Source organism: Bos javanicus, chromosome 16, assembly GCF_032452875.1.
Source record: "Bos javanicus breed banteng chromosome 16, ARS-OSU_banteng_1.0, whole genome shotgun sequence".
Classification (NCBI taxonomy): Eukaryota; Metazoa; Chordata; class Mammalia; order Artiodactyla; family Bovidae; genus Bos; species Bos javanicus.
The window spans coordinates 50,189,787-50,208,339 of NC_083883.1; the positions used below are offsets into that span (position 1 = coordinate 50,189,787).

An 18,553-nucleotide genomic window follows, 5' to 3' on the forward strand; every position below is an offset into this window, starting at 1 on the left:
GCCCTGGAGACCCACCTGAGAGCTGCCGTGTGGTGCACTGGGGAGACTGCTCTTGATCTTTAGTAGATTTCTTTCAACAAACAAACACCCCGTCCAGCAGACAGGGTTGGGGGAAGCCCTGGCCTTGGGCAAGGAGGGGGCGGGCTTCCAGACATCCTGACTTTAAGGCATATGAGCAGGACATGGGGAGACAGGAAGACATGGACACAGTACTGCAGTGTCTAAAGGCTGAGTCATCTCCATGGTAACTTTCATCATGTCCTGCACTCTGATGGAGAGGACTGGCTCCCTCTGCCCACACTCTGCTGTCCACCTCACCACGCCCAGGAGCCCCTAGTGCCCTGTGCCCATCTGGCGGGAGCTGAGGTGTGAAGATGGAACCCAGGGAAGGTCTGGCCACATGGATGTGCTGCCCTTGGGCGAGTGGGTTCAGGAGGGTCACTGGGTGATACTGGGATAGGGTTGGGGGCCAGGAGTTCTTGGAAAGGTCATTGACTGGGACTGGGGCATCTGCCCTGGTTCTGGTCAGCATGGGAGTCAAAGGGTGACAGGAAGGGGGACACATATTGACTGTTTCCGAGAAATGCCAGGGCTGCACCGTGGGGAGTGTGTCCAGCAACAGCAAATTCCCGTGTCTCCCAGACTCGGTGTCAGGAGGAGCCTTTGCCTGCCCCCAAGGACATGTGCTTCTGAGTAGGCAGGCAGGAAGGGCCCCCTGGCATGCCCCGTGCTCTGCCACCTCCTCTGTGGGCTCCCAGGGCAGGCGCTGGGCCGCCTTGTCACGGCTGTACGTGTGCCCTATAGCTGCTGTGAGAAACGACCACAATCTGGGTGTCAAAATGAAGGAAAGCTGCTCTCTCACAGTCTGGAGGCTGGAGCCTGAGAAGGAGGAGCAGCCAGGCTGGTCCCTCTGGAGGCTGCAGGGAGTGTCTTCTCTGTGCTCCTCTCCCAGCTTCTGGTGGTGGCTGCAGTCTCCTGCGTCCCTGGGCTTGTGGGTGTGCCCCTCCCATCCTGCCTGCATGTGGCCACAATGCTGCCCTGATGTCTCCCTGTGTCTCAGGTCGCCTCCTTCTAAGTATCTTCTTTCTGGAAGCTTCCTTAAGGAACCTCAGATTGGACTTGTATTTATTTGTTATTTATTTATTTCTGGCTGTGCGGCGTGTGGAATCTTGGTTCCCTGACCTGGGGTCAAACCTGTGCCCCGGACCACCAGGGAAGTTCCCTCTTTCTCTTACAAGGACACCTGTCGTTGGGCTGAGGGTAAGTCCAGGGCAGTTTCTTTCTGATATCCTTAACTTATATCTACAGAGACCCCTTTCCCATGTCTGGTCACATTTGCTGGTCCTGGGGGCCAGGGCTTAGAAAGATGACTTTTCAGGGGATACAGCTCAATCTGGCACTGGTGCATGAGTGGGTGGTTTTCTGCTCGCAAGGTTGGCAGGGATCTGTAACCCCCTTCTTGATGCCCCTTCCCTCACCCCCAGGTAAAGGGAGGGAAGGGTGAAGGGGGCGAGCCAAGCCTGTCTGTCCACTGAGCAGTAGTCAACTTGCTGTCCAGCCAATAGGCCATCAGATCAGTGGCCGAGCAGGAACCGGATTCTGGGCCAATACTCTGCCGTTCCTGGCCCACCACGTGGATGGAGGCTGAGAGAGGCACTGGGCGTCACCCAGGGCTGCACAGTAGAGGGGCCCTGACCCTGGCGTCTGCTCCAGAATCCTGGCCCACCCACCCTCTCCGGCCCCGTCGCACAGCCTGACTGTGTTTGCGTGGGTGGCCTCTTTGGTGTCAGTCTCTCTTGGGGGTGAAAGAGGAGGTTTAGAACTAGACTCTGGAAGCAGAGCCTGAGAGCATCCATCTGGCTGGAGAGGCGTTTGGCGTAGGGTTTTGGATGCCCTGCTTAACTCGTCATCTGGTCCAGAGAGGGGTGATACTGGATTTGAGGTCCCCTCCCAGTGGGAAATGGTGGGCTTCCCCCTACACATACACACACACTATCGCAGGCGCCCAACCCCCTGTGGACACTGCTTATACCAGGCCCTCTCTTCTGGAACCTGAAAATGCCTTTGGCACTAAGTAATTTGCTTACTCTCCTGTCAAGGAGAGGTGTCTGTAAAAATTCAGACAGAATACTGGATTCTTCTCTTGGATTGCCAACAAGTCCAGCTCAGGGAGCTGCAGAGGCTGTGCTAGGCCATCTCTGCAGGACCCTGTCTTCCAATTTCCTGGGACTGGGCGCCACCGAGGAGGTGAGGGGCTGCAGCTTGGCGTGGGAGAGGGAGCAGGTGGCTGTGTGAGGGGCCAGCTAGGCTGGGAGCACGCCTCTTCCTCCGCCCCACCTTATTTCCCTTGGGCCAAAGGCTATTTTTATCATTTCCAGCAAAGAATGGGACCAAAACATCAACAAGCAGTGTCTTTTAAAAGTGCTCTTCATAAAAGGCTCACGTTCGGGGCGCCTTCTGGGCCTGTGTCCCTGCAAACACTCGGGATCCTGACTACCAGCTTCCCGTCTGCACCTTGTAAACTGAGCCAGTGATCCTAGGCTGGAGTTGGGAGGTTTGGCTATAGTTGGTCTAGTGGCCTCGGAGATGGGAAATTGGACTGAGCAGAATTCCATCCCCTGCAACCCAGCTCCAGCTCAAAGAGAGTAAAGCCTTAGCCTATGGAGGCCACGTGGGTGAGGCGTGGGGACCGGAGGGCTTCAGTGGACTGGTGAGGAATGCACATCGCCTCCACTGTCAGAGTAAATCTCCCCCCCACGCTTCTTGACTTTCTCCGAGTTGGATCACTATGAAGATGCCAGATCTTCTGGAATTAATGAGTATGTTTAACAAAATTCTAATGAAAAGTCTGAAGCAACTTTGAAAGTGCTGGATAAGGGATTCCAAAGTTTATTTGGAAGAAAGATGGGTGAAAATTCCCAGCATAATTTGCAGTTAAATAAGGGTAAAGCGGGTCCCTTCATGGATTTCACCCTTGTCACGGCGAAGCAGCTTGTGTGCCTCAGTGAGTCTCTGAGCTGTGCTGTGCAGGGCCGTCTGCAGGACGTGCTCACTGCAGGAGGGTATGGCAAACCACGCCAGCGCTCTTGCTGTGAGAACCCTGTGGACAGTATGAAAAGGCACAAAGGTGTGACCCTGGAAGATGAACCTCCCACATTGGAAGGTGTCCAGTATGCTGCTGGGGAGATTGGAGGATAATTACTAATAGCTCCAGGAAGAATGAAGCGGCTGGGCCAAAGCAGAAACGATGCTTAGCTGCAGATGTGTCTTGTGGTGAAAGTAAAGTCTGATGCTGTAGAGAACAATATTGCATAGGAACCTGGAATGTTAGGTCCATGAATCAAGGTAAATTGGAGTAGTCCAGCAGGAGATGGCAAGAGTGAACACAGACATCTTAGGAATCAGTGAACCAGAATGGACGGAAATGGGTGAATTTAATTCTGATGACCATTATATCTACTACTGTGGGCAAGAATCCTTTTGAAGAAATGGAGTAGCCCTCATAATCAACAAGAGAGTCTGAAATGCAGTACTTGAGTGCAATCTCAAAATGACAGAATGATCTCAGTTTGTTTCCAAAGCAAACCAAGACTGCCTCCAAGTCTATGCCCCAACCACTAATGCCAAAGAACCTGAAGTTGATTGGCTCTATGAAGGCCTACATGACCTTCTAGAACTAACACCAAAAAAAGATGTCCTTTTCATCACAGGGGACTGGAATCCAAAAGTAGGAAGTCAAGAGATACCTGGAATAATAGACAAATTTGGCCTTGGAGTACAAATTGAAGCAGGGCAAAGTCTAACAGAGTTTTGTTAAGAGAACAGACTGGTCAACAGAGGGTCAGCAAACACCCTCTTCTGACCACACAAGAGACCACTCTACACATGACCATCACCAATTGACCTCTAATGAAATTAAATTGATTGTATTCTTTGTAGCCGAAGATGGAGAAGCTCTATACAGTCAGCAAAAACAAGACCAGGAGTTGACTGTGGCTCAGATCATGAGCTCCTTATTGCAAAGTTCAGGCTTAAACTGAAAAAGTAGGGAAAATCATTAGACCATTCAGGTATGAGCTAAATCAAATCCCTTATGATTATACAGTGGAGGTGATAAATAGATTCAAGGGATTAGATTTTGTAGGTTGAGTGCCTGAAGAACTATGGACAGAGGTTTGTACCATTGTACAGGAGGCAATGACTAAAACCATCCCCAAGAAAAAGAAATGCAAAAAGGCAAAGTGGTTGTCTGAGGAGGCCTTACAAATAGCTGAGAAAAGAAGGGATGTGAAAGACAAAGGAGAAAGGGAAAGATGTACTCAACTGAACGCAGAGTTCCAGAAAATAGCAAGGAGAGATAAGAAAGCCTTCTTGCATGCCAAGGTGACATACAGAAAGAAAACTGTATTTCTGATCTTCCCCAACTCAGTGCCTATCTCTAGGCACCGGGGAAATAGCAGGGCAGACTGTAGGCTTGGGGACACACACTCAGAAACCTACATTGTCTGGAAGCATCACCAACTACCCCAAGACTGAAACTACAGACCAGGAAAATGTTTGCAATGTCCCATAAACTGTCACTTTATCATGAAAATGGACAAAGATGGAAAATTCTTAGGGAATATTTATTGCATTCTAATTAGATGGATTACTAAAAAGGTTGTTTGAGTTAAGTCCATTTATAAAAGTGTACGAAACACATATGTGGGCTTCAGTGGTAAAGAATCTGCATACCAATGCAGGAGACACGAGTTTGATCCCTGGGTCAGGAAGATACCCTGGAGAAGGAAATGGCAACCCATTCCAGGATTCTTGCCTGGGGAATCCCATGGACGGAGGAGCCTGGTGGGCTACAGCTCACAAGGCACAAGAGTCGAACATGACTTAGCAACTGAACAACAACAATGAACACATATCTACTATTTAATTCACTTCCGTTCTTTTCTTACAGAAGGACCCATCTTATTTGTTTTAGGGCCCTTCACACTTGGGGACCCTCCCATCAGCAGCCTCCATTTTAACCCACAGGACCCACCCAGATTCTTTCCTCCCTCCTCTGAGGAGCCAGAGAAGGTTCTGAAAGGATGCAGCCCCCTCAGCCTATGTTGAGGGGGCTGGGATGGGGTCCCTCGAGGAGCTGGTGAACAGTTGAAGCTGCTCACTCACTCATTCAATGCACACTTAGCCAGCTGTTTCATGCCAAGTACAGCTCTGGAGGGGAGGGGGGGTCAGGTCTTTGAAGGTAGACAGCAGGTGGGCCACGAGGAAACTCTCTGGTGGAGGGACTCGAACCCCAGGCAGGGCCTCACATTCACTCGGGAACTCGAGGGCTCTCTTAGGGCAGGCTCGTAAGATACCAGGTGTCAGGGAACCCAGAAGGAGCATGGGCCCTAGGGTGGACCAGTCCTGCCACTGGGATGCCAGTGAGGGGTGGGGGGTGAGGTTGAGCAGAGGGCACACAGGACCATGTCTGGGGCATCACCGAGCAGGGGTGCTGACCTGTGTTTGTGGTTTCAGAAGATGGTGAAATCACCCTGCTGTGGACTGAACTGTTTTTTTGTTCAGTCGCTCAATCATGTCCGACTCTTTCTGACCCCATGGACTGCAGCACACCAGGCTTCTCTGTCCTTCACCATCTCCTGGAGCTTGCTCAAACTAATGTCCATCAAGTTGGTAATGCCATCCACCCATCTCATCTTTTTTCGTCCGCTTCTTCTCCTGCCCTCAATGTTTCCCGGCATCAGGGTCTTTTCAAATGAGTCTGCTCTTCCCATCAGGTGGCCAAAGTATTGGAGCTTCAGCCTCACCATCAGCCCTTCCAATGAATATTCAGGGTTGATTTCCTTTACCATTGATTGACCGGTTTGATCTCCTTGCAGTCCAAGGGACTCTCAAGAGTCTTCTCCAACACCACAGTTCAAAAGCATCAATTCTTCAGTGCTCATCCTTCTTTATGGTCCAGCTCTCACATTGATACATGACTACTGGAAAAACCATAGCTTTGACCACATGGACCTCTCTAGGCAAAGTAATGTCTCTGCTTATCCACAGGTTGAAGCCCTACTCCTCAATGTGAATGTATATGGAGCCTGGCCTTTAAGGAGGTGAAAGTGAAAGTCCCTCAGTTGTGTCCGACTCTTTGAGACTCCATTGACTATGTAGTCCATGGAACTCTCCAGGCCAGAATAATAGAGTAGGTAGCCTTTCCCTTCAGGGCGTCTTCCCAACCCAGGGATGGAACCCAGGTCTTCCGCATTGCAGGAGGATTCTTTACAAGCTGAGCCACCAGGGAAGCCCAAGGAGGGTGACTATAGTTAAATGAGGCAATGGGGTGGGGCCCTGGTCCCAGGTGTCTGGCTTTGTCTAAGAAGCAGACACCAGAGCTGCTGTCTCTCTCACCCCTTTGCCCCCCAGGTGAGCTCACACCAGGAGGCAGTCTCTGCAGGTCAGGAAGAGGGCCTCCCCAGGAACCCAGAGAGTCAGCATCTTGACCTTGGGCGTCCAGTGTCCAGAAGGAGATAAATCACCGTCTGGTCGTGTTGACCCAGACACCTTGAGGGGCTGCTGGACTGGCCGGACTTCTCTCTACTCTCCGAGATCCAGTGGTTTTCTTAGCTGCACAGGTTTAGTGAAGGTCCCAGAGACAGCTCGCCCTGTCCAGTTCCAGGATCTGCAGTTTATTAGGGGCGACTTGGGGGTGCTGGCTGCTTCCGCTCTGACCTTAGTTTCCCCATTCGTGCAGCAGGGTGGCGGCGGGACTGGCCCGACAGAGACCCACCTCCCCCAGGATAACGAGGGGCTGGGGCCCAGCGTCCTGGAGGACTGCCTTTCCACGGGTGAGGGGCGAGATCTCTGCTGCTCCACCTTTGGTCTCCCGAGTCTCACGAACCTGGGACTTTCAGCCGGAGAGGAGGGGGAAGCGCGAGTGGGCAGCGAGGGGGTGGGGGCGAGGACCTAGGCGGGTTGTGGGCGGGGCTGTGGGCCGAGGAAGGCGGGGCTGGGGCGGAGCGTCTGGGCGAGGACGGGGTGTGGGCCGGGGTCTGCGCCCGGGGGTGTGCCGGGGGCGGGGCGAGACCGGGGTAGGAGGGATCGGGTATGTCTGGGCGGTGGGCGGAGTCGGGGCTGGGGTCGGAGCAGGGGGCGTGGCGGAGGTGGGCCGCTTCTCCCTCGCCGGGCTTGAAGTGCACTGGGCTCCCCGCGCCGGGGCGGGTATCTGGCTGGATGCATTCAGGCGCACAGGACTCCGCGTTGCCCTCCAGCGCGGGCTCGAAACCGGGGCCCTGCCCACCTGCGGCGACCTCACGCTCGGCGGGACCGGGCGCGGCACCTGTGGCTGCCCCCGCCGGGTCCCCCGGGCCATGGCGCACGTGGAGGAGGCGGCTACGAGCGCCCGCCTGGGCTGCCTGTGAGCGCGGGACCGTAGGAGGGACCCGGCGCGACGCCGCGGGCACTATGCCTTTCCTTCCGGAGGCGGGGGCGGCGGGGCGCGCCGTGGCCCTGGCCCTGGTGCTGCTGCTCCCCGCAGTACCCACGGGCGCCGGCGCCCTGCTCCGCCTGCAACCGGGCATGTGAGTAGCCGGGGCGGGCGCGGGAGGCTGGAGGGACGTCCGGAGACCCCGAGTCTTGGGCGGCTTTTCCCCCGGGTCCCTAAGAACCATGGGCTCTTTGCCTTAACTGGGGAGGGGGAGGTTAAGAGACAAGGATCGGGGGTTGGGTCTGGGGGAGCCTCCGTGGTAGGGCCACCCGGCCTCTCCCCTTCCCCTTCTTCGTCTGCCTGAACTCTGACCGCGGGTTTGCACGTTGGGAGGAATCGGCGCCCCGCGAGGTGAGGGAGTCTGGGCAGGTCTGGCCGGGCAGCTTGGAGAAGGCTGAGAGGAAGCAGCGCGTGCCCACTTCCTTCCAGAGCCTGTCTCCTGGGGCCGGGGTCCTGTGCCCAGACAGGGGGCCGCTTGGGCTTGGTTTCTGTGTTAAATATGCGGGCTTTGGGGCTGGGAGACAGGAGAAGGAATTCAGTTACAGAATGGGCAGGAAGAGAGGGTCAGGGAGCCAGCCGAGATGAATTTAATTTTGAAAGATGATTCCTCAGCGGGCCGTTTTAGCGGTCTCTTTTAAACAGCAAATCGATCCTTGTGTTGGCCTCAGAGGAAAACTGGTGCGAAGTGAGACGGTCTGGAGGAGGAGGGTGGGGGGAGGGCCTGCTGGCGCCCCGCGCTCTCCGCAGGGTATTGGGCCTGGGGCCCTCGGAGCTTGGAAAGGCTGCTGAGGGGCTACAGGAGGACTGCGAGGGGCCTTGGCGGGGGCTTCCTGTGCCGGGCTCCGCCAGCCCTGAGGGCTGGGTGCACCTGGCTCTCCAGACTGAAAGGACAGGCTTCCAGGCAGAGCTGGGGAGGGGGCAAATCCATGCCCCCAGGCCCCCGGGGTCTTGCTTTACTCCAAGAAAGATTCTTCTGTGGCCTTTTAAAGGAGCAGATCTGGGGCCTGAGGCCCTACTCTCCACGTGACTTCTCCCCTGACACTGCTCTTTGCTGTGACCCCAGGGAGTTTAGTTTGTCCAGGGGAAGTGGTGGCCTCTCAGCCTGCCTGCTCTTCACGTGGTCGGCCCAGGCTCCCCAGAATCCCTGGGTGCTGGTCAGGGTGGATGCTGAACAGAGGACTCTGCTCTTAAGAGGGGCTTCTGCCCCTGTGGGCTGGTGGGGACCACTGGTTGCCCTTCCCCGACCCCGGGGAGTGAACCTGTCCTTTGAGGTATACCCATTCAGCCAGGGCTCACCCAGCCCTGGGAGGGCTTTCTCCCAGCTGGCAGAGGACTGCAGGAGAGTTCAGACTTCCTCTGCTCACTTTTCCCAAAGCCTCCTCCTGGCCCCTCACCTCCACTCTTCAGACCCTTCAAGGCCCCGCCCACCAGTCCTCCTCCTGGGGAGCCTCCCACCTGTGTGTGTGGGGGGGTGGCTGCCCTCTGGGGCCTGTGCCCATGTTTCTTGTCCTGGGGCGCAGTCACTCCACTCTCAGATGCCCCCTGTCATGTTGACTTCCTTGCTGCCTGGGAGCAGACCTTCCCAGTCATGTCTGTAAGCACCTGCCACCTTCCCAGACCCTCAGTGGCACCACAGTGAGAGTGCTGGCTGGCTGAATGATTGGGGGTGCTTTTTTGCTAGACTTCTGAGAAACCTTATGAATGGGCCCATCCTGCAGCTCATTCTGCCCAGAAAGGAGGCAGGAGCCAGTGGGCCCTTGGAGGCCCCAGAATTGGCTCCTTGCTGCCTGCACCCCAAAAGTGGGGCCTGGAGAGCAGTGAGGGCCCCAGAAGGTCCTGACCCCTGTGTCACTTCCCTTCACGGACAGCTTCACCCTCCCTGGCTGGCTCAACAATCCTATGATGGGCCTGTGGGAAGGTGAGGCGGGAGGATGCTCTAAGGGGGGTTCCCACTTACTGGTGGCTCTGAGACCCTGGGGACCTGCAGGGGTGATGTGGCTGGTCCTTTGGCTCTTGCTGGCTGATGGGTCCAGATTCCAAATGAGACAATGCTTATTTATTTACTTAATTACATCTCCGAAGTGAACCTCTTCTGCTACGGAAAGATGCTGGCCTTTCTCTCCAGGGCCTGGGCTGACTGCTGACAGTGTGCTGGGCTGGTCAAGACAGGGCTGTGGGAGCAGTGTCTGAGCACAGGGAGCTCTGACCTACCTCAGCCCAAGGCTGCAAGGCTCAGACAAGGCATCTTCTCACAGCCCTGCTTCCCTGGGGCTGGAGTCCTCTGGGCAGCTGTGCTAGGAAAATGTCCAGTACTCCAGAATCAGCTCATTAGACTGACCCCTCCCACCTGGAGAGGAACAGGCCCTCCAAGCTCAAGTCCCCTCTTACAAGCAACTCCTGAACCCACTGGCCCTGAGCACTGCATGGTCCCCATTCGCTGAGGCTTCCTCTGGCCATTCGAAGGCCCCTGCTCACTGGTCAGGGAGCTTGAAAGCTGAACTGTACTTTCATGGCCTGTGAGCAGCTCGCAGTCACTGGGCCCTGCCTGTCCGCCTCTCCTGGGGGCAGAGGCTGTGCTGGGTGGAGGGAGAAGGCAGGGAAGGGGCACTCCCCTCACCAGCCGCCCTGTGCCAGGCCAGGCTGTGTGTTTGGTGCCGGGCGTGAGCTTGACGTTGCGATCATTTCTCCATTTGTCCAGTGGGAGGACCTGGGTGTCTGAGGGTGGTCTGCCCGGGTCACAGCGTCCTTGGGACCTCAAGGCTGGACCTGGGCTCGTCCAAGCTCAGAGCGCCAAGCGTCCCCTCGTGCATACTGCATCCAAGCCAGGAGGCCACTAAAAAATGGAGCCTGTAAAAACAGACAGGACAGAGACACTTCTCAGCAACCCAGCCCCCTCCTAGACCCGGGGGTGTGTGCAGTCAGGCTTCCCCAGCTGCGTGTGCATGGCTGGCTCCCTTGCCCTGTGCCCTGGTTTCGTCCTCACCTCTTCACCCTGGCGTCTAGTTCTTGGGGTCCAGGAACTGCCCACCCTGGAGGGACGTGTCTCACTCCTACCCTTGCAGCTCCAGGAGCCCTGCTCTGCTCCCGATACCAGATGGCCCATGCTGGCATGAGCACCGCCCCTTACAAAGCTCTGCTCACTTTGCAGTTGAGGAAGCACCTCCCGCCCCCCAGATGGGCAGTGGGTTCGTTTCAGGAGCAGAGGGCCCGAGCAGGGACTCCTGCCCGCCCTGCTCCCAACCTCCCAACCTTGGGAGTCTTTTCTGTGCCTCCTCCCACCTGCCTCTTTGTTTCCCCCTCCGCCCTCCCCCACCATTTCCTCCTTCTTTCCAAATGGAAAAGCCAGCTCCGCTTGTGCTTCTGAGGTGCCGGAAACTTCCCAGAGGAGAAAGTCGTTCCAGGCTCGCCCCTCCTCCCTTGAATGGTTTTCAGCACGCAGTAGCCAGGCGGCCTGCCTGCCAGCCTAGGGGACCAGAGTCACGCAGGGGCCTCAGGGGGCGGGGACAGGGGGCAGCGGACGGGAGAGTGACCAGAGCAGATGTGGCTGAAGGGCTGCGTGCCGCCTCGTCGTGGTCATCCTGCTGGTCAGCATCCCTCAGCCCACGTGACTGAAGTTTGAGGTGGAGGTTCAGAGGCGGCCCTGTGCATCCTTTTTCTCCTGAATATCCGTGCTCTTGAGGCCCGGCCTGTGCAGGCCCGGGGTGGGCACTGGGCTGGGTGCCCTCACCCGGGGCCTGGCCTCAAGTCTGGACAGCTGGACCCCCGAGAGCAAGCATGCAGGGGGGTTGGAGTTGGTGATGGGGGTGCTGACTGTCTGTCTCTGTCCCAGGCCCCACGTGTGTGCGGAGCAGGAGCTGACTCTGGTGGGCCGCCGCCAGCCCTGTGTGCGGGCCTTCAGCCGCACAGTGCCCGTGTGGAGGCCGGGTTGTGGGCGGCAGGCCTGGTGTGTCAGCCACGAGCGCAGGTATGTGCAGGGGTCCCAAGGCCCCGTGTGGGGGTGGGGACTCAGCTCACCCCCGCTGCTGCATGGAGTGCAGGGAGGGGGCAGTGTGGCTGGGACGGGGCTGTCCTGGTCTCAGGGCACAGCCCCCCCGCAGTGCCCCACATCTGAGGTCAAGGCCCCTGACACTGCCTTGGGGTATGGCTACCATGGAGGCTATTCCCAGACTGTACACCCCTGCTCAGCGGCCACCTGGGGCCTGGTGGGTGGGGGCAGACCCCGTGGTGAGGGGGCCTGTGAGGAGGAGGAGGGGACCCTGCAGGGAGAGGTGCTGGCCATCCATGCAGGAGGGTGAGAGTGGGGCGCTCAGCCTGCTGAGGTCCCGCCTGCCGGCGGCTGCTACCTGCCCCTGAGCCCGTGTGAAACCTCTATTGCTCAAGATTTTATTTCAAAATCAAGCGGAGGGAGTGCCTTTGCCTGCCTCTCCTCTTCTGGCAGGTTCTGGAATCTGCCTGATTGCAGAGCTGGGTGGGGCGGGGTGAGAAGGGCCTTCCGTCCCTCCCTCTTCTGAGGGGGTGTGCCGAGGAGGTGTGCCGTCCAGCCTCTCAGTTAGGTCTTCAGGATGTGAACCTGCTGGGTCTGCCCCAGGGAGCAGGGGCCGTGACCTTTGTTTTAAATGTTTGCTGTCCCATCACACCTGTGCAGTTCTCACCGTGGTTCTCAGCTGGGGGCTGAGGGGTTCATCTCCCTCCCGGGGCCTTCACAGCGTCTGGAGAGTGTGGGTTGTGGAAGTTGAGCTGGAGGACGGGGCAGGTGGAGGCAAGGACAGCCCCTCTACCAGGACGGTCCGGCCCCAGGGTCAGGAGGGCTGAGGCTGGGCCCTGCCGGCGAAGGGGAAGTTAGCCTGTCGTTTCCTCAGAGATGTGCATCTCTTTGTCTTTCCTGGCCCCACGTGTGTGTGGGTGTAGGTGTGTTTGTAAAACAGGAATGAGGTCACATCAGCTGCATCCCCACCCCCCCATAGCTTTTGGGGAAAGGGCGCTACTTTGGAAGCAGCCAGAAGCCCTGTGGTCCCTGGGTTGGAGGGTGGGTGGGTGGGTGGCCCTGCTAGAGAGGCTCCTGTGACTGGCCATTTCTCCAGGCTGTCCTGGGCAGGGCGGGTGCAGCGTTTTCAAGGTGACTGGTGCCTCAGCTTCCTGGCAGGGCACCTGGGCACTGCTGGGGAACGTCCATCTGCTGGGGAGCCGTGCTGCCTGGCCATGTGCAGCCTGTGTCGAGGGTCTGTGTTCTGGGTCCCAGTTTCCTGGGAAGGCTCAGGCAGGGCTCTGGATCCTTTCCTTGCACTGCTCAGCCCGGTACCTGGGACCCTACGCCCCGAAACCCAGCAGGACCACCTCCAGGTTCCGAGGGAGCAGTGTGGGCCCCGGCTCCATGGCGACTGCTGTCCCGTCTGCCTGGCTCTGGGCTGGAGCAGGGGCACAGGTTCCTCTGTTGGGCTGTCTCACTCCAGGTGAGCACAGACACCTTCCCACCTCGGTGCCCATGGCGGTCAGTGTCCTATAGAGTTTCCTGGGGTCGGTGCTGAGGGCATGTGGGCGTCCCAGTCTCATTTTGACTCTGGAGGGCTCCCTGCTTTGTTAATACGTCTTGTCCCCTCTCACGATGCTCATGGCTGAGGCCTCCATGCCGGCTGTGGAAGGTTTCCCAAATGCGTCATCCAGCTGGCCCTTTCGTGGCTGTGGAGGCTATGGCCAGTGTTAAGGAGGCTTCCGCGGCTGGCCCACTCCTGTAAGACCCCACAGAGGCTCCAGCTTTATCGTGTTGAGCTCCCAGCCCTCCCTCCCGCTCTGCCAGACCAGCGTCCAGCCCTCCTTGGTCCACTCTTATGTGATCAGCCACGGGCCAGGCCACACATGTGACAGCTCCGTGGTGGCTGCTGTTTCCCCTGCAGCCACAGTGACGTCTGTATCTGGTTCCTGGGCTGGTGGGCTTGCTGCATGGCCCTGGCGGGGCTGGGTGGGGTGGCACGGGTCTGCTCTGGTTCCTGGGCTGGTGGGCTTGCTGCATGGCCCTGGCGGGGCTGGGTGGGGTGGCACAGGTCTGCATCCTGACCCAGAGCAGGCAAGGCTGTGACAACGCCTGAGAGGCTGGACGAGGGTTCTTGCTTATGTCCCCCCAGTGAGCATTTCCCCAACAAACCCAACACAGACTGCCCCAGGCTGAGGGAGCTTGGGCTGTGTGCCCCCCAGGGGCACAAAGGAACAGGTGAGGAGGGAGAGGATGCTTGAGCATGAAGCTTACACATGAGCCCCCACCAGGCCCCTCCCCTGTCCCACTGTGCCGGGGCCTGGGCTTCTCAGAGGCCACACAAGGTGAGGAGTGGATATCAGCCTGGTAGCCATGTCCCCCGTCCACCCTGGCCTTGCGAAAACTGGCTCCTGGCCGTGGGGGGGGCCCATGTGACTGTCCCACATGAGGTGTCCCATGTGAGCTGCAGCAGGGGCTGCAGTCTGACCCGCTGTCTCCAAGGGTCACTGGCTTTAGGGGCCATCGGGGAGGGTGGCCGACCAGCCAGGTCACTGGGAGGAGCAGCACGTAGCCCAGGGAGCGGGTAAATATTTACGGCGGAAGGGTCCGTCTGCTTTGCCAGACATTGTCCGCGCCGTGGTAGGCCTCTCTCCAAGCAAGTGGTTTCATGTCCTGCCAAAGTGGCGTTTTGCAGACTCCCCTGAGATGCGTGTACACAGTCATGTGCACGTGCTCACGCTTCCGGGAAGCGCGGTTGGTTTGAGGGGTCCCGGTCCCCTCGGCGACCAGGAGCTTCCTGGAGCTCCTGAGGGCCAGGAAGAGCAAGCCAGGGGGTGCGGGGGGTGTTGTTTCCCTGTTCTGGAGCTGGCAGCCTAAGCTCCCACACCTCTTGATGCCACAAGGGCCCTGGACCCAACCAGGCCAGGCCCTGGGCAGCAGCCCTGCAGATGGCAGCAGGGCGGGGTGCTGTGCCTGGAGGTCGCTCACGCAGGGTGGGCTTGGGTTGTCCCTTTGCTCTCCTGCTACTCCACTCTGTCGTCTGGGCTGGGGGCTGAAGCTGGGAGTTGGGGTGGCTCCCCGGGCAGGTGGGTGGGGTGCGGCAGATCCTTGCTTGGGTTGTTAAAGCCCACTCTCTGGAGCAACAAACACAGAGGTCTCCAGATGAGATGCAGGAGTTGGGGTGCGGCTGGAAGGAGGAGCACTGCAGGTGGGGGACAGTCTGATGGGCTGAGTAGGACCAGGGCACCCCCACCCCGCCCTCCAGCTTCTGCTCCGGGTTCATGGTTGCAGGGGAGTCCCAGCCTGGGGGAGGTGGACCCTCTCGGACTACTCCCCCAAGCCTGCCCGCTGTGGGGGCTGGCGATACAGGGCAGAGGTTGGGCTGGACTGGCAGAAGGTAGCCCTGAGTGGCTGGGCTTCTGGGGACCTGGAGGCGCAGGTGTCCGGGGGCAGCCTGTGGATCTGGGGTAGGGACAGATGGGAGGCCCTTACCCCTTGGGTGGGGCTTGTCTCTCTCTGATGTGGGCAGCACCTTCCTGTGGCCACTCCCTGTGCCAGGCCCCAGGCTGGCTGGATTGGCTGCCTGCTTCCAACTCCTGGAAGCAGGACTATGCCCCTCTCTGCTCAGCCTTTGTGAGGCCATAGCAGTCCCATTGGAGCAGGAACCAGCCTTGGACTCAGGGAACCCTGGCCTCTGGAGCACCCTCCTCCAGGAAGCCCTCCCACCTGTCCCTTCTGACCTCAGTGCCGTGTGCTGAGCACACTCGGGTCCTGCTGCTTCCACAGATGCTTGACCCTCATCAGCCTATCTCCCTGGCTTAGCCCTTAGTGGGGAAGGGGCCCGTCCCCAGGGACATCCCAGGACTAGCCTGCCACCCGGCTCCTTGGTGCACTGGTGGGCTGGGAGCCTGGGGCACGGCTTGCCAGCACTGGGCACCTCAGCCCACTTGGTCATTCCAGGGGCCACTCTTGCTCCTGGGCTGGGCCCTGAGTCTAACCCTCAGACCCTTGCAGACTGGCCTCAGGATGAGAGCTGTGTGCTGGACACGATGCCTGTCCTGAGGTTCCTCAGAGCCAGACCACCATGGGGGTGAGAGGGAAGGGGTGCCATGTTGCCCTGCTGCTGGTTCCAGGATGGCTGTGCCCCCCCGCCTCAGTGCCCCTCATTTATATGACACGGCCTCTGGAATGCTGACCTTCCGCCCACCTCTGTGCCCTGACCTGCTCGGCTGTGAACTGGGGACAGTGGGGGAGTTGGCCTGGGACATGAGGTGTGGTGGGAGCCAGAAGCACCAGATAGAAATGCCTGGAGCCTGGTCCTTCGGCAGTAACACTCCCCTCTCCCTTCTCTTCTAGAACCGTCTACTACACAGGCTACAGGCAGGTGTACTCCACAGAGGCCCAAACGGTGTTCCGGTGCTGCCCGGGGTGGAGCCAACAGCCAGGGAGCCAGGGCTGCCTCTCCCGTGAGTGCCCCCAGCGCCCAGTCCCCCCATGGAGGCTATGTCCTCAGTCAGTCTCCCGGGGGTTTGTCCCGCTGCCACACACGATGGAGCATCTCATGGCTGTGGGGGAGACTTCAGAGCCACTGGCTCAGCCACTCTACTCCCCCGAGACTGCTCACACGAACTGATGGAAGGGGAGGATCAGTGATGCTTCTCTGGCCTGATGCTGCAGGGGCTGCAGAGAGAGAGTTGGGACTTGTGGAGGTGCAGAGCTGGAGGGCAGGGGGCCGTCTGCGTGGCGCCAGGGAGGGGGCCAAGGGTGGCCCCAGGGCCATGTCTGGGTGTCAGTGGGCTCAGATGCCCCTGAGCTTGGTTTGGGGTTGGTGTTATAGAGTGTGAACCCCTTGCCCACCTGCCCCGTGTGCCCACGCCCACGCCCTGCTCTCTGGGTCCTTCTGCTGCTCTGCCCAGGGCCTGGGCGAGGAACTCCGTCCTGTCCCCCCCCCCCCACCGTGGGCACCCTGGGCCTCAGTCTCCTCTCTGCTGGACAGAATGTCAATCCTGCCTCCCTCAGAGAAAAGGGTTCTGATGGATGCGGGGGGAGGGGCAGCCCCTAGGTGTCTGCACAGGACCACAGGCAGCCTGCAACCCCCAAAGGGACCCCACTGAGGGTCCCAGAGGTGGGGCAGGAATCGGGTTCCGATCCTAGTGGGCGGCTGTGAACCTCTGCTTTGTAAATGGAACGGATGGGGCTGGAGTCCAGCTGCCGGGGATGTTGGGGGAGGGTTCCTGGTCTGCAGGTGTGGGCACAAGCGAGCCCACCGTTGTAGCTGGCAGGGTGGGAGAAGGCAGCCGTCCTCCTGAGAGGTTGGCCCACAGGTTGGGCAGCCCTTGAAACAGCACTGGGGCATCCAGACAGGGTGAGGTTGGGCTGCACCGTGGAGGGTGGCAGGTTTGTGGCTCCTCACGGCGTGGGGGTTAACCTCGGGTGGGCCGCTCTGTGACGGGTGGAAACCGGACTTCCCGGGTCATGTCCCTACCTGTCCTCTGGCCCCTGGGGGGCGATTCCATAAACAGGGGCCACAGACGCGCTCTGTGGACTCCAGCAGGAAAGGGGGAAAGTAGAGGATGTGGTGATGTTTGTCCAGGAGAGGAAATGAGTAATTCTCTGCAGGAAGGGGCGGGGGGAGAGGACCAGACGTGCCTTGGGGGGATGATGCAGGAGCAGGTGGTGCTGGCCAGCGGCCCCTGGAGCGTGGGGAGCATCCAGCTCTGACGGCCCTCCTCTCCGTGGCTGTCTGATCACAATGGTGATCTGTGCGGAAGAGGAAGTGGGCTCTAGGTCTGTGTCCCCTGGGTTTATGGGAAGGGACGTGGGTGCATCACCGCATGGCCGGCCTGGGGTGAAGACTTCTGGGCACGGTAGGGGCAGGGGAAGGGGCAGGGAAGGTTTTCACAGCAGTGTCCCGCAGTTGTCATCCACTGTGCACTCCTGATCTGGAGCCCAGTGACCCTCAGTGTCACCTGTGTCTTGGAGTGACCATCCCAGGATTGGGTGGGGGGAGTGGGAGGACCCAAGGGCCATCCAGACCCCTGGAGGCCCACTGCGGAGATGGTCCAGTGCCGGCTGTTCAGAAACGGGGTGTCAGCATTGGGCTGGGTCCACGGCACCAGGAGCTGCTAGTCTCAGCCACAGCCTGGCGGGCCCGGCCTGTGGTTCTGCCTGTGCCCGCAGCCAGGATGCTCGAGGTGGCCCTGCCCTGGCTGGCTGGGTGGCAAGAGGAAGATGCAGCCACACCACTTGGGGATCAGGGGTTGCTGAACCAGCCCAGGACTAAGGGGCCCACCTTTGGGACTTCTCAGTGCAGGGAGGGGTCTCAGCGGGGACCCTCCCAGGGCAGCCTGGGCTGTGCCTCTGGCTGGGGCCAGGGCTGAGGTGGTAGGGAGGTGGGACGCATCGCGGTGTCTGGGTCAGGCCCTGGAGGTACAGGTTGTCATGTCAGCTGGCAGACACAGGACAGGGCCCCCACGTGTATCTTGAACTTGAGGCTCTTGCTTTCTTGGTTGATTTTTAAAAATTCATTTTTAGGGTGGGATTTATTTATTTATGTACCTGGCTTGTATCTGTTTGCTTTAATTATCCGGGAAGAGCCCTGTGATCTGACCTCTTGGGACACTCACTTGTCCCCCCAGCATCTGGGTGGCCAGCATGTGAAGGAGCAGGGAGAGAGCTGGGATCCTGCCCCCAGCATCAGCTCATTGGTACACTCATTCATTTTTTCATACATTCATTCATTCGGTTTATGCTCAGCTGATCTGGAGCACTGAAAGTTCAGGGGGACTAGGTTAGGGTTACGGACAATACATGTCCATGCGGGCCTCAGGTCTGTGGGGGATCTCAGGCCCGTGGGGGACTCAGGTCTGTGGCGAGGCCAGCAGCTGCTGGCAGATGCTGAAGTGACCCTGATATGTGAGGATGGGCAGACCAGGCCAGCCAGATGGGCACTGGTGTTGTGTGGAGTGACTGGAGCCAGAGCAGGAGGAGTTTGTGGGGGGAGGAGGAGGAAGGGAGAGAGGTGGGTGGCCAGGGCCTTTCTTAGCTGCCCCACGCTGTAGCTGAGCCCCTGGGGTCCCTCTGCCTGTAGCTGCTCAGGGCTGGTTTCCCAG

The 18,553-nt window shown here is 58.9% G+C and overlaps 1 protein-coding gene across 4 annotated transcripts in view; it reads left to right on the forward strand.

The window, feature by feature from the left end:
* The first annotated feature begins 7,180 nt into the window (after positions 1–7,180).
* Positions 7,181–18,553, forward strand: part of MEGF6 (multiple EGF like domains 6) — a 101,679-nt gene continuing 90,306 nt past the window's right edge. For 2 of the 4 annotated variants that reach the window (XM_061382963.1, XM_061382966.1), the window contains exons 1-3: positions 7,185–7,568; positions 11,304–11,438; positions 15,798–15,907. In XM_061382963.1, the coding sequence (XP_061238947.1) occupies positions 7,222–7,568; positions 11,304–11,438; positions 15,798–15,907 (592 nt within the window). In that variant the 5' untranslated portion in view covers positions 7,185–7,221. Of the gene's footprint in view, positions 7,569–11,303; positions 11,439–15,797; positions 15,908–18,553 lie in introns of all 4 variants that reach the window. The other 2 variants (XM_061382965.1, XM_061382964.1) reach the window with 2 other exon arrangements.